This window comes from Ceratosolen solmsi, unplaced genomic scaffold (genome assembly GCF_000503995.2).
Source record: "Ceratosolen solmsi marchali unplaced genomic scaffold, CerSol_1.0 scaffold7, whole genome shotgun sequence".
Taxonomy (NCBI): domain Eukaryota; kingdom Metazoa; phylum Arthropoda; class Insecta; order Hymenoptera; family Agaonidae; genus Ceratosolen; species Ceratosolen solmsi.
In genome coordinates this window covers 5,159,620-5,174,790 of record NW_011948413.1, presented here as the reverse complement: position 1 = coordinate 5,174,790, position 15,171 = coordinate 5,159,620, and the positions used below count along the sequence as shown (strand labels likewise).

The following is a 15,171-nucleotide window of genomic DNA, read 5'->3' as shown; positions in this document are numbered from 1 at the left end:
AAAAAAAAAAAAAAAATTACCTCTCAAGACACAATAGTTTTCAGGCTTCGTTAAAGACTAATATTTTCTAAAATAATAATTTTATTCGATGTCTGAATTATTAATATACAACTCTGCCAATACATTGGCAACAATTGTTACGTAATAAAACATTCATCAACGAATAAGGCATTTTGTTATCAATACTTCACCAATAAATTACATTATTCATCTAAGTTTATAAACGCTAGATTAATTAATTAATCAATCCATTAATTTAATTAAGCCGATTGAATTTGAAGAGATTTTATCAATTTAACAAATTTTTGCTTGACCCTGTAGATGTATGTCCCTTTAATTAAATGGAAATCGTCTCTGCAACCTTTAAAAATATTGATGATTCCGATAGGAATGAAAATTAATTGGCGATATCATTAAGTTCAATCGATCGGAAATACAATCCAATAAATATTTAAACAATTATAATTGTTTAATATGGACTAATTCAAATTCGTCAAGTTTAAATGGAGTAATTAATATCATATGGACATATAATATAATATTTTCAAATGGACTATAAAATAATGGTCTCTCTTTCTTTTTTTTTTTTTTTTTTTTTTTAAATATGTAACATATTCAACTTATAAATATTTATAGATGTTTAAGCTACGATATACAGGTGCTTATAGCAAGTATGACTAATGTTAATAACACAATATCCACTAGTATATTACTAATAAAGCCAATAATACTTGTTTATTTACAGATAAAAATGTGACGCGACCAAATACTTATTAATCACCATATCACGCATTTCTCTCATTTCAACGCCCGTAAAAATGTTTAATTGCGCGTAAAGACTCAGTTAAAGCGAAAAGTGAAATTTATTTTTAATTTTAATAATCTTGTTAATAAACGCAATAGAACTGAGTAGCAAGTGTATTTCATAAATGTTTTATGAAATATTAATACTTAACGAATTACATCCCAATTAGATCTAAAGTTCTGACTAATTTTGCATAGAAATTATCAAAAAATTGTGTATTCCGACAAATAAATTTGTTAAATTAAAATAACAAAGACGTAGTTCATCGTTGATGACGGATTTAAAAAAAAATAAATTTCCATTTTATTTTACTGAAAGTAAAAATCATTATTATTTTTCTATTGGACTACCTGAATTACATTCAACCCTTTGTTCGTAAAAGAAAGAGATATATCGAGAAGAATCGTTTGAGATTTAAGTTTTGGGCGTTAAAATATTTTATATAATAACAGTGCCGTTGTAATGGCTCTTTCAACATTTGCGCCATCTCTGGGTTATCACGCGAATTTATCGTAAAACATTTATTCCAACTATACTGGAAATCGGTAATAACGCTATCGCTCTAAAATTTCTTTATTAATATATTATTTAATTGTGGGAAAATAAATGGAATTATCTATATCGCAGGAGTTGATTAACAAAATTTATAGCAAAGAAATAGTATACATTAAAAAAAAAAAAAAACATGGCCTCCATAATTCACAATAAATTTTCATAACAAACATGCCTTTACCAATAAATAATTAATATTAAATAAATAAAATTTTAATTTCGTAATTGCAGAGTAGACTTGATTTTTTCTTGGATATCCAATTTAATTTTCATAGTTCAATATGCTCGTATGATTGGACATGTCATTTCAAATAAATTGATTCTCATCTCCTTTATTTATTTTATATATTATGAATTACAAATAATCACTTACCTTCTATTATTGGCATTGCAGATATTATATAAAAGTATTAAATATGGTTATATATTAATCATTATAATTTTTCAAGATCTTAGTGAGATTATAGTATATTTAATTATTAAAAAAATATTCTGTATGATTCATAATGTAGAACAAGCATAGATACAAATGAAACAACTAAATATTCATATTATATTGTTTATTTATGTTAATTTCGGTTTAATTTGAAACAGTGTTTTATTCTCTAATGATTTTTAAATGAAAATATTTTACAATATCGTAAAATTGCGATACTCTCGTAACGTATTTTCCTAGTTAATATATTTGAATTTAAAAGCACACAGTAAAATAGTGTAGAATATATATATATATATATATATATATATATATTATAAGATTAAAGAAAACAATGAGAAAGGATAGACAACAATAAATAGTCGATTTTTGAAACAATGTTTAATATGTTTAATATATTAATATTGATGTAACGTAATAATTAAATATTAAATTTAAATTTAAATAAATTTAAATCATTTAAATCGCGTACAACCATGATTGTATTATCGGCAGCCGGGCTGCATAACAATAGAATAAAATCCTTTTTTCAGGTCGAAGACAAATCGTGTCCTCGAATTAATCCGCATGTCGCACATGTATGTCATTATAAATCGCACTTGATATTAATCAATCGTAGAATCGTAATTTTGTAAAAATGCTTTGTAATTCGTAACATATCTACACTACTCGTCTCTACATATTCACTTCATCTTGCCGTTTGTTAACTACAGTTTATTAGCTCTCGGTATCTCTCTCTCTCTCTCTCTCTCTCTCTCTCTCTCTCTCTCTCTCTCTCGTTTTCCAATGATATTTAATATCGCCATCTCGACAATCATTTAGCTTGTACATAGTTAGGAATTATCTACAATTGCTTACAGTATTTTATTATTTCGCGCTTTCCTTGCAGGATATCTATTAGGAATCAGACTCATGCACATACATACACGCATAATTTATAAGCATAGCGAATGTCGGCCTTGAAGCGTCATCCATATCATTGCTTCTCAAATCATCATCATCTTCTAGATCACCTAACATACAACTTGTCGACTTCTCTATTTATAACAGTGCATATTTTTTAATGATTTTTAAACACTCATGTTGCGATGAACTTATTGGCTCATAAATGAGGTTCAAACGTTTTTTCTTTTTTTGATGTTTTTTTGTTCTTTTTTTTTTTGTTCTTTTTTTTTTTTTACAACGTCACGCCAGTATTAATTATTTAAAAACTCTGCTTACTTCATAAATTACACTTATCATCGACACATATAGCAAAATCTTCGCGCAAGGATACTGAATTTACAAATAATGTAGCACATTGAGTAAATGTTATGAAACTCTCAAAAATTTTAGCCAATCGGTTAAATACTTTTGCAGCATACATAATATCACTGAACTTGGTATCCTTGTAAATCAATGTTTGTCACAGTTTATTAAATAAAAGTGTTGCAACCTGTAGATTTTTCTTAAGGTACCGTATTGCACCAATTAAGTCTTAAAATTAAGTTTTTTTTTTTTTTTTTTTTTTTTTTTTTTTTTTGAGCTCCTCCACAGCCAAACGTTTAAAATTGCACCAAACTATTTATACATTTTATTTTTCATTCGCCTAAAGCCATAACTTTCGCCGTTATGGCCGACACGTGTCATGTCGATTTTAAGAATCCGATTTGGATTCGAGTGACCATGCCCCATGAAGGACGTATAGGTCGCATGCATTCTTTTATCGTTGTACAAATGAAAATGGAATGTATCATCAAGTATAGAGGATTTTTGTTTTTCATCTGTTACATTTGCTTCTATATGCTCTGCACATGAGTCACAAAAATTTATAATTACGTATAAGTTATTACGCGGAACGCTTGACGCTTTTTTTTTCATCGCAATTTGCATATAAAACAGTAATATGTTTATGTATAATATGTATAAGGTACACACGCATGCACGCGCAGAGACACATACGCACGCACGCACGTACGCACGCACGCACGCACGCACGCACGCGCGCTAGCGCACATCAAACACAGAGATAGGCAGACAAGTACACGTATATATTGTTTGTGTCGTCGATTTAGAACGATCGCTAGACAAAGGAAAAATTTAAGGAAATGTTCTTTCTTTTACTCATTTCGATACATTAAAAATCTTTTCGTTTTTCCATTTAAATATATTTACGTACGATCAAATCGATGGTTTTTAAAAAATATAAGTGTCTCTAAAATGTATGTATGTACGTGTATGTATATATATATATATATATATATATATTTTTTTCTGTTTTGTTTGTTTGTTTAATAATATTTTCTTAAAATATACATATATAATTATTATATATTAACGACTAATAACATACTACTTTTTGAGTACTAAACAAAAGTAGTTTCACTTTGTTATCGCTTTTAATATGCGAAATATAGGTTTATTCGTACATATTTTTTTATTTTTTAAATTTACGTTTAAACATATCCAAGTAATTTCAGTAGATATTTGTATGAGTGATTACAAATAGATGTCCGTTGAACTTCAAATCTTTGCTTATCGATTTTCCATAAAATAATTTTATTAAAACTTTACGTATTTTAATTATCATGTAAAAATATTTCGATATTTATTTAACACAAAGTACTTCGATAAATGGTTTTTTTTTTTTTTTTTTATTCAATTGACGAGTACACGTAGTACGTATTTCGATATTAAATATACTTCATTAGGCAAAAATTTTTTTTTATAACGAAACGTTAAATAATTTGTAACACCCAGCGTAATCATTCATTTATTAATAATTGCTAATTCATCTCATAGTACTTTATTAAAGTTTAGTATTCTTCCGAAAAAGTAAAATATGTCCACATTGATATGAGTAAACGTTTTTATAAGCGATCACGTTAAAACAACGGATTATTCGATAATGTTGTATAAAGTTGAAATTTAGTAAGTCAAGGCTGTACATTTATTCAGAAGATGACGACTTTTGAAAATGTAAAAGATACATGAAATATAGATGAATGTAAAGTTTTGATAAAACGTTTTGCCACATCGATTCGTATCACTCCACTTTGCTAATCTTAAACACGAGTGCACGTAACCACCGCCCTTGACGAATGCGGCTGCGAACTCGCTCAGACATATTTAATTATCTAATTTATATTCATTTATTTAATCATTCATTTATTTATTTATTTACTTAGTTTATTTATTTATTTATTTATTTATTTATTGCACAATATATTTAACGTATGTGTAAGAGAGGCTTCTTTAATTATTGCACCCGCAATTATGTCGTTATATTTGCGGCAGCAATGCTAACGAGACTCCTACGAAAATTGCAATTCAATCTTTATGTACTCGAGAAGAGAAATGGCAATTTCAATGACAAGAGGAATAATCGGAAGGTTAATCTTAAAGTAGATCTCGTTGCGAAGATAAGAGAAAAAACGTAGTAATAGGTTGTAAGCTAATTGGCCATTTTATTTTAAGGTCTACTAGACTTACTAATGATGGATATGAAATATGCGCGAAGCATATACGTATGCGCGTAGAAAGTATTAGTGGAGAAGGAGCGCTAGGGAAGACATTTGTAATATTTGCTGTTTACGTGCAGTTACAATGACAGTGTATATAATAGTTTAAATATTATGCGTTTAATGATCTTTCAACAAAAGATTAAAGGGAGCAGTTACGAGCAAATTCATTCTACCAGTAGTAAAGATAAGCTTGTCGTTTTAATTTGTGAAATTATGCTTCCAAGGGTCAAATAAATTTTTGCTAACTACACGGCCCACGTGATTTGCCAATTTTTCTATCTTGTCAAGAATGCGCACCTTGGCAACAAGTCTTTTCTCTTTAAAATCTTCAAACTCTTTTGTATTAAAATCGAAATTTATAGGTTCTTTTACGTTCAACACAATAGAGTGCATAATGAAGGTAGCATGAATTTTATTATCGTACGAATTATTCGCTGCGCTTAAAATCTTTATCATTAAGTTTTTCAACTATGCCTTTTATTCGATTATTCGTTATTTATAGTAAAAACAAAAACAAACAAAAAAAAATATTAATAAAAACGAAGAAAAAGATGAAGAAGAAGAAGAAGAAGAAGATGATGATGATGATGATGATGAAGTAGAAGAAGATGAAGTGGAAGTATATAAAAGCACTCCACTGTTTCTCAAAGGTACATAACTTAGGCTAATGATTATGCGAAACTTGTAAATTTAACGATAATTAATTGTATTGATTGCAATTAGTTTACAATGATAGATGATATGTGGAAATTTTGCAGGAGTCCATTATAGTTTAAATAATCACTTAAGCAGCATAAAAATCATTATAATATATAATAAAGTACTTTGGTTGTGCAAATGATAAAAGAAAGCCTCAAATGTTATACGGATTTGGCTCGTATCTGCTCGGGTACTTTAATAATAATCGAAAATAATCGCAAACACTAGCGAACGCACGGAATATATTAATTTTCATATCTGCCTAAATTAACTAATCTTAAATTCAACTACTCGCAGATTTCAAATAATACACGCTACACTACCTAAAGTACATTTTCATCATATTTTTTTTCTTGTTTCCTCTTTTTCTACTATTTCCTTTCACAACAACGCTAATAAAGTCTACGTAAGATAATATATAATTGCATGTACGCGTATATACATGCGTTATTATTGATAAACGTATGCACGTATGCATATGCGTAATATATGTAATGGGTGTTTGTTTGTTTGCTTGTTTGCGCTTGTTTGCTTGTTTACGTGTACATAAGCATACATAAAATGTATGTCTGTGCGAAGTGATGATCGCCGGGCCGTGAGCAACTAATAGAGGGAAAGGTTCAGGAGAGAAAGAAGGGGCCACCGTAAAGAGGCATTCATTGCCTTGTGGTGGGCGAAGTAGGACGAACATCAAGAGATTGAAAGAAAGAGGCGCGGTATCAAGGTTCCGCCTCGCCGTGGAAGAGATTCCGCTTCAGGGCGCAGCGACTCCTGCCCCTCGGCAATGCCCGGGCGAGGGCACGGGCGATGCGCTCGTTCGTGGCTGGACTAGAAGGACCGTGGAGTCGCCGGCGTTGCCGAGGGGCGCGATCTGTCAGTCCGTCCGTCATCGCCTCTCCCCTCTTAGACAGCGACGTACAATAATGTCGTCGGGCGAAAATTTGAAGGTGGTTGGTGGGATAGGGGAGCGGCGACGGTGGCGGCGGTGGCGTTAACGGCTACGACGACGGCGACGGCGGCAGTGACGGCCCGGGGCCCCTCAGACAATAAAGAGATCGATGTACTGGTGACAGGGGACCTGGAGCGACGGATGAATTCGTTTATCGATGTCCGGTCTCGGGATGAGTGCGTCCATGTGCGGCTCCGGTGGTGCGAGCTGCAGGCACTCGGGCGGCGTCAGCTAGCAACAGCCAAACCCAAGGAGTTAATACATTTTTACCACCTCATCGTTCTATTCCTCTCGAGCTCGTAGCCTCGCTCTCGGTGCTCGCGCGGCCGTTAAATTTAATTTTCCATTTCGTTACCTCTCGCGCTGATTCGCCATTGAGGAATCCGAATAATAAAACATGTCTCCGAATAATAAAACACGTAGCGCGCATCCTTCGTTACTCTTGTACTTAATGAATACGACACGAAGGTGCCCGACGAACGCGCGTCCACTCGGACGTCAACGTTATCGAGGAAAATGGCAATTTCGACGACTAGGGCTAGGGAATAATCGTCATTCGATATTCGATCTTTCGGATTGAGTTCAAATGAATCTTGTTCGCGTTAAAAGCGTCAAAATGCTATTGACAGCAATGTGTCGGCGCTCGAGTTGCCCTCATTAATCGGAAATTTCCTTAATCGTGAAACCCGTGAAGTTATGGGAGACGGGGAACGCCGTGCCTATTATTCTTGATCAGGTTGAGAGGCGGATGTGTGCTTGACCGATGTGCGAGAGAGGCTGCTCTCCTCGATTAAACCCCCCTCCCCCCTCCCATCCGCTTTGAGTTTCGCTGGCCACGTATTTCCAAGCGACAAAAACGAAGCGCATCGAAGTACGTTTGCAACGGTGACCTCCGCGGCTGCTTAATGTGACTTTGCTGAAGAATTCGGCTCCGAGGCGAGGCGAGTGTCGTCGAGGCTTCGAGCTTGGACTCGTTGAACTGGCGCTCATCATCGACATCCTCGTCCCTACGATACTTACGATAGCGGCCTGCTGGGGAATGGGCATCATGCCCGGGACACTGGCCGGGTTGTAGTAGCTCGTCGGGCTGACAGGCGGCGAGGGGTAAGGCCAGAAGTAGATCTGCGCGTAGGCTGGTGCGAAGGGTGCGGGCGCCCGGGTCAGCATCGCCGGAAGCGGCAGAGGTGGCGGCATCATGGTGCTCCCTACGGTTCGTCCAAATGAAATTGAGTGGGAAAAGCGAGTTGGTGGGGCGAAGCGAGCATTTTCGGGACTCTTTACTATTAGTTTATCTTTTCGCGCGCCTCGACATGTCGTCACCGATCTCGCTGCTTTATCATTCTGCGCAAGACTCGAAAGCTTCTTTTACGTTATGTTTCCTTTGAAGTCGAATTAGTGAGTGTGAGTAACCGTTCGTTCACTGAGTGGCAATACATCGATTGCCCTTTATTAGCTTCATACCAAACCTCACTTTATGCCAAATAATGTCGTGGCGAGAAAAGTTACATGATCGAATCGGTCATTGCAGTTGTTCTACTTTTTCTTTTTCTTTTAATTTTATTAATCTTTTTTAATTTTCTTTTACGTTTAAAAAGTATGCCACCATGGATTTAAGCGAGGATAACATCGGTCAACGCGAGCTTTATTGTTTCCGCAATGTCGTTTTTCGATGAGACTTTGACAAAATTATGTTTGTTAAATTAAGAAAATGAACCAGTGATTAAACTCGTGACCAGTGGAAAGTTATATAACGTTTTGCATACGTATAACACCAGAAAGATAATAAACAGCCAATGAAACCGTTAACCCATAGAATTACTATATACAAAAAAAAAAGTAGTAATTAAAAACGTTTCTACTTAATTTTTATTTATTTCTTTTTTTTGGTTTTTTATTTGTTTTTTTTTTCACGCATCTAACATTTACTGCCGTTGAGACTAGTAAGAAATAATAAAAATAACCGCGAAAGTTGACACACATTTGTCCCCCGCTACGTAACAGCCATTTTTTTTTCTTTTTTTTTCTTTTATCAACGCATAATTTACTTACCATTATCGAGTACAATCTTAATTCTTATTTGCAAGTTGCATTGGCTGGGAAAATGCCTATACACGATAATCTAATAAAATGCATAATTCTCGTTTGAATAAAACACGAATAAAAATTATGGATGCACTTGGATAATGGTTTGTAAAGTTGCGTCAGCCAGCTAAGGAATAATGATTGACTTGGCCTACCTGGAAGCACAGAAGTTAGTATTGCACGTAGAAGTCCCGCTACCAATATTGACACTGCACCATCGTAACGTAAATACCTTTATTTTCCGCACTACCTTCATTCGCAAAATTCTGCCCAAGTTTCTTGTTTATCTCTTTTTTTTATTTTGCCAAATCACCATATAACGTACACAACCATACTCACTTTCCCAATTTTCATTCTTTTCATCACAATCTCTCTCTCTCTCTCTCTCTCTCTCTCTCTCTCGCTCTCTCTTTCTCGCCCTCTTTCAGCATTTCAGCATTCACCTTATAAAATCATGTATATAAAAAAGAAAAATAAAACAAGAAAAAATTCAATGCAAACGCTTGATAAATAAAACCATAAAATTTAATTCTAAGTAAAAGAAGAGAAAGAAACAGATTACACCTTCTACTAGGATTGCGCGGAGAAGCATTTCCCAAATAAGTCATATGGTCTTTAGGTAGCGCCCAATTTTTAATCATTTATTAACATTCAACGATTTTAATGATATCAACAAACGCAATTAGATGAAAATAAATAAAAAATGAAAATATGAAAAGAAAAACCAGCATTAGGGATACAGCAAAAAAAAAAAAAAGTATGTATACCTACGTTCCCACATTTCACCAAAGTTTTTTTAATGTGTAGTTGCACTTCTCCGCGCCTTTACTTTCCATTTATGATAAAACTAAATCACATACGTCATAATAATGCGTTAAACTTCTTGTCAGATAAAGAAAATTTCTCTTGAGCATGAAAATCGATGACTTTGTACCTTTTGAACGTAAATTTAATAATAATAATAAAAATTAATATGATGAATGAACGCATAGTTAAAAACAAATCACTATTTAAATATTAACTTTGAGATTTTTTAACAATATTTTTAATAAAAAATATTACAAAATTTATTTAAAATAAAGGACTTAGGCACTCAGAATTTTATAACATTAACATTAATATTAAGAAATTGTATTAAAAATGGCTGCAATAATGTACGTATATTTTCAAAAATTTATTTATAAATTATAAATTATTAGCAACAGGTGTATTAAAAGCTTTAATTACTCTTTCAATTATGCATAAAAGATAAAATATACTTCACATTGAACTGTATTTCATGATCAAAAAATCTTACAGTTAATTATTCTTATAACGAATTGTACTTGAGATCAAGCAGGTATCTTTGGTAATATTATTGCAAAAACATAAGTGATTTAAACGCGACTTTAATGAGCATTGCAATTTTAACTTAATGCTTCATATTACATTGCAGTGTATCTTTTTGCCCCAATTTTACTATACTATTATTAATAAAATTTATTTATGTTAACACTTTCAAAAGCTGACTTTGCATTTTTTTAACGAATATACCTTTATATATATATATATATATATATATATATATATATACACATAAATTGGTTATTATATTTTTATTAAATATAATTACTGAATTGTTTATTAGTTTTAATAAAATATTACATAATTACGTAGTAAATCTCAAGGAAACTATAATTATTTAGCTGACAATTAAATAAAATACCATAAGAATTCAGTTTTATTTGAAAATTACTTAACAAATATGGACAAATTATTGATTTATTTGTTGTAACAAATCAATTACTTTTAATATTATTTGAATATTTCTATCGTTTTTATTTGAAATTTATTAATTTATATTTTCAAATTTTATCGTTTGTTTGAAAAACAAATTATTATTAAAAATTGTATTTTCCAATTACAAGATCACAACAATATTACATTTTTATTATTTACTTTTTTACATAATTTACTTTTTTAATTTATTTAACAAGATTCTCATTCTAAGGGCAATACCGTATTATTTATAATGAACTAAGAGAGAGAGAGAGAGAGAGAGAGAGAGAGAGAGAGAGAGAGAGAGACAAAGACATAGATCAAAATAAGATTCTAAAGATTTTATTCAGATATTTTAACTAAAAAATTTCATACTTTCTTTCTTCTGTTCGAATAATGCCAATATCGTGTAATTAATGCAACATATAATTGATCTATTTAATACAAATTTAAAATATAATTTTTACCGATTGATACGTTTTTATTACCGCATGATCTTATAATTTTAAAATCCAATTTCCTTTATGATCTGGGAACTTATCCCTTGATTATAAAAAGAGAAAAACTTATACAAGAAACAGGAATGTGGACTAGTTAGAGTACCAAAGCAGTTGATGAATTCTTATTAAATTAAAGCATCTCACTTTATATTTATGGAAAATGACTCCTTTTCAATAGATGTCAGAAAATCTTTGGCTGAAAGTTCAAAAATTCGTGAAATAAAATAATTTACCCTTTATGTAGACTTATGTTAATATAGCAAAACCGTTCCAATTGTATATACATTTTTTCTTTATTAGCCAAAGTTTGAAAATAATATACTACCATAAAAAATTAATAAAATTTTCATCTTAATTTATGAAAGTTATTTTACAAAATTTATAAACGTTTATTTCATGGCTATAAGTTCATAAAGCAACACACATTTCTCAATTATCACAAAAATTAGTACACTACAGTAAGAGATACGATAAAAATATTCAATTTGAAATACAATTTGAACATTTATAAATTACTGTTATCTTAAAAATTGTTTACGGTTAAAGATAGCATTTAGTATATATGGTCGTAGGTAATTATATTTTATTAATAGAAATGCATGTCTAAGTAAAAGAATATTAAAATGTACGATTTAAAGAATAGATTTTTCTCTGCCAAAATACAATTTTTATTTTAATGTAATGTTATATTATAGAATTAGTTCATTTTTTAACCAATGGTTCAATGGATATAAAGCTTAATATAAATGGTATTTAATGTCTTATAATATTTATGTTAACTGTATTTGTAAAAATCGATTATTCTAATTTGTTCGCTATTAAGAGTTGTGTTAAGAGTCATAATAAATCAAATTGTACCCTAATTTTATATGTTATAACAGGAAGTCATTTTCCATAAAATCATCGTTGAAATATTTTATGCGAGTAAAAATTGGGTACAAGCTCGTCATTAAATTGCACCAAATTTAAAGCCATTAAACAAATACATTTTCTAGAAAGTTTTTTCTTTGCATCTAATTCCAATTACGAATAAATTTCAATTGTAGATTACATTTAACGTATGTTGGTATTACTGAAAATAAAATATGGTACGTTACTCACTTAAAAGCTAAACAACTTACATGCTCCTTTCGTCAAAAAGAAAAGAAAAAAGAAAACATATCGGTTAAAAATCCTTTTAAGTAAAAAACATAAACGCCAAAAGCCAGCCTATAAAAGCGAGTATGTAATAAACAAAATGAATGGTAATAAACGAAGATAAATAGGAACTAAAGTGATGAGCACCGATGAATTGAGAGTGAAAAAAAGAATATGCAGTGTGAAGTAAAATAATAACAACTAAGTATAAATACAGACATAGGACATGTATTAAGAGTTATGACATGTATACACATATAAATACATGTGTGCATACACGTACATATACGTGTATACGTATACACACACACACATATATATATATATATATATATATATATATATATATATATATATATATATATACGTATTAATTTTCGCGGTATTGTTCTGGAATCACCAAAGATACCTGCGTGCCCAGTGAAATAATGTAAAGAAAATTCAAGCGCGAAGCAACTAACCACTTTCCCAGGATCGGTGTCGTCGCGCTTGAATTAAAACGAGGAGCGATAACCGTACTTTTTTTTTCTTTCTTATATTCATTAAGTGTTCTACATGAGAATATTCAATATATTCGTTAATTATGAGATATATTGTTATCGTTGTTGTTATTATTATCATTATCATTTAAATACCATATTATTACTTATTGCAACATTCGTACGAATAAAAAATACATCAGCGAGTAAAGAAAATGGCTAAATATCGTGCATAAATTTCCCCAAAAATATATTGAATAAAACAAAGTCAAGGACTATTATGAATGTAGTGCGACTCTTATAAAAACAGATATTTTAGCATTTATTTATTTATTTATTTAAATTTAATAATAAACACGTATACGCATACGGGCATGTATGTGCGAATGCACGCGCATATACGTAATTGTACATATTTAAGTATGTGTAGTGTCGTATTTTGTGATTTAAATTCGTATTGAATAATCTCGCATTACGTAGGAATTATTCCTAAACTAATGAGCAAAGTTACACCGAATAAAATACTGCAATCGTAATATTCATTACATTGTCTAATTTGAATATAGTTTAATCGATACTGCGAAATAATGAAAATCCTATAATTTAATGTCATTCGGTACTAAAAGAATTACAATTTCAACTTTAATACGTTTTGTAAGCTATATATTACGGATATGGTAGCAGAATTTTTATTCGGTGTTAAAAAAATTTTTTAACAAAAGGATATAAAAAGTACGATCACCGTGCAAGGTTTTTCAAGGAATGTATAAGAGATCACCAAAACCCGCCAAGCGCAAAAGATAATATCCACGAGACACGAGTACATTTATTAAACATGATTATTGATTATTGATTATAATCATTGATATACAGAGAGTATACAGTAGGTAATAAAACGTATGCTTTGTGTTTTATTTTATATATGTTCATGATCGTGTTTGTTACGTTCTTACTTTCACTGTGTGCTTACAAAGACCGATTGCACTTAAATAGAAGGAAAAAAAATACGTATAAAGAGTGTGATTTTTCTGTGTCTGTGTGCGTGTGTGCGCGCGGATGCGTTTATGCATATATATATATATATATATATATATATAGCAAGATGATTTCATTCTTTTTCGCAGATTCGCTCATCACAAATAAAAGTAATGTTGAATTATAATGTTGGGTATTCCCCATCGTATATTGTATCGATCAAAACGCTGATAGACATTTTGAAATTTTCCCATTAGCAAAGTGCTACTTTTATGAGACGGATTACAGTAGCGCATTGGGATTTCATTTTCTGTATTGTTGAAATGCATTGACAAGGTTAGCTTTCGCGAGAAGGCAAAGGCAGAAGCTTGTGTGTGAAATAGTGAAATGCCGTCAACTAAAGTGAATATTAGCGTTCTTTTTTTTTTTTTTTTTTTTTTTTTTTTTTTATTAACATTTTACTCCTTCGATTAGGTATTTCGTAAATCATTGTAATGCTCTGCATTTTCACTAGGATTTCACTTTTAGAAAGATCGAGTCGCTTTTAATGCCACTAATAAAAAAAACGAAGTTATTATTTGTGGGCAAAACACAATCAGATTTCATTAAATAAAAAAATAATAATAATAAAAGTGAAACAAAAATTAAATAAATAAAATAAGATGAAATAAAAGAAAAAACCAAAAACAAACAAACAAATAATAAATAGTAAGTATTGCTGTAAAAAGAAAAAAGAAACTTGTATACATTCTTTGGGCGTCTATAAAGATCAATATTAATGAAAAAGATCGGAAAGTCCAACTTGTTTCATATAATCAGTTACTGTTAAGCCATTTGTGATTTCTATGAAAACAAAAGCATATAATTCTTGAACATTTTTATGCGTTTGTATTGAAAATCATTTGTGCTGGAAAGCGTATGGTGTTAATATTTTAACGACAATAATAATAAAAAAGATCGTGTCTTGACCACATTCCAATTGCAATTAACCAAATGTTAGCCACCAAATCACCAGACAACACATCTAGCACAGTTTACGGACGTCTGGAGTGGAAAGTTAGTACACGTGAAAGAAGATTTTCATTAAGGCAAAAATATACGAGTCTCTGCACAAGACACTGCCGCGCAGACTCGGCGAAAGCCAACAACAATACTACTGTAATGTAACGATTTTATCTCCAAAATCTGAATCCATGAATTGAAATAGAATCGATTGTGCATCATCGATTGTATTCTCGTCGCTAATGATTAAGCCTTACTTAGTAATAATAAAATCGTTACAAAACGAAACACACA

The 15,171-nt window shown here is 31.1% G+C and overlaps 1 protein-coding gene across 1 annotated transcript; it reads right to left on the bottom strand.

Moving 5' to 3' along the window:
* Positions 1-6,570: 6,570 nt before the first annotated feature.
* LOC105367380 (leucine-rich repeat extensin-like protein 3) lies at positions 6,571-8,219 on the bottom strand. The gene is made up of 2 exons (XM_011506075.1): positions 7,965-8,219; positions 6,571-7,175 (listed from the first exon to the last, which is right to left on the bottom strand). The coding sequence occupies exons 1-2, from the start codon at positions 8,139-8,141 to the stop codon at positions 7,035-7,037; spliced, it is 318 nt and encodes a 105-aa protein (XP_011504377.1). The 5' UTR covers positions 8,142-8,219; the 3' UTR covers positions 6,571-7,034.
* Positions 8,220-15,171: the final 6,952 nt, after the last annotated feature.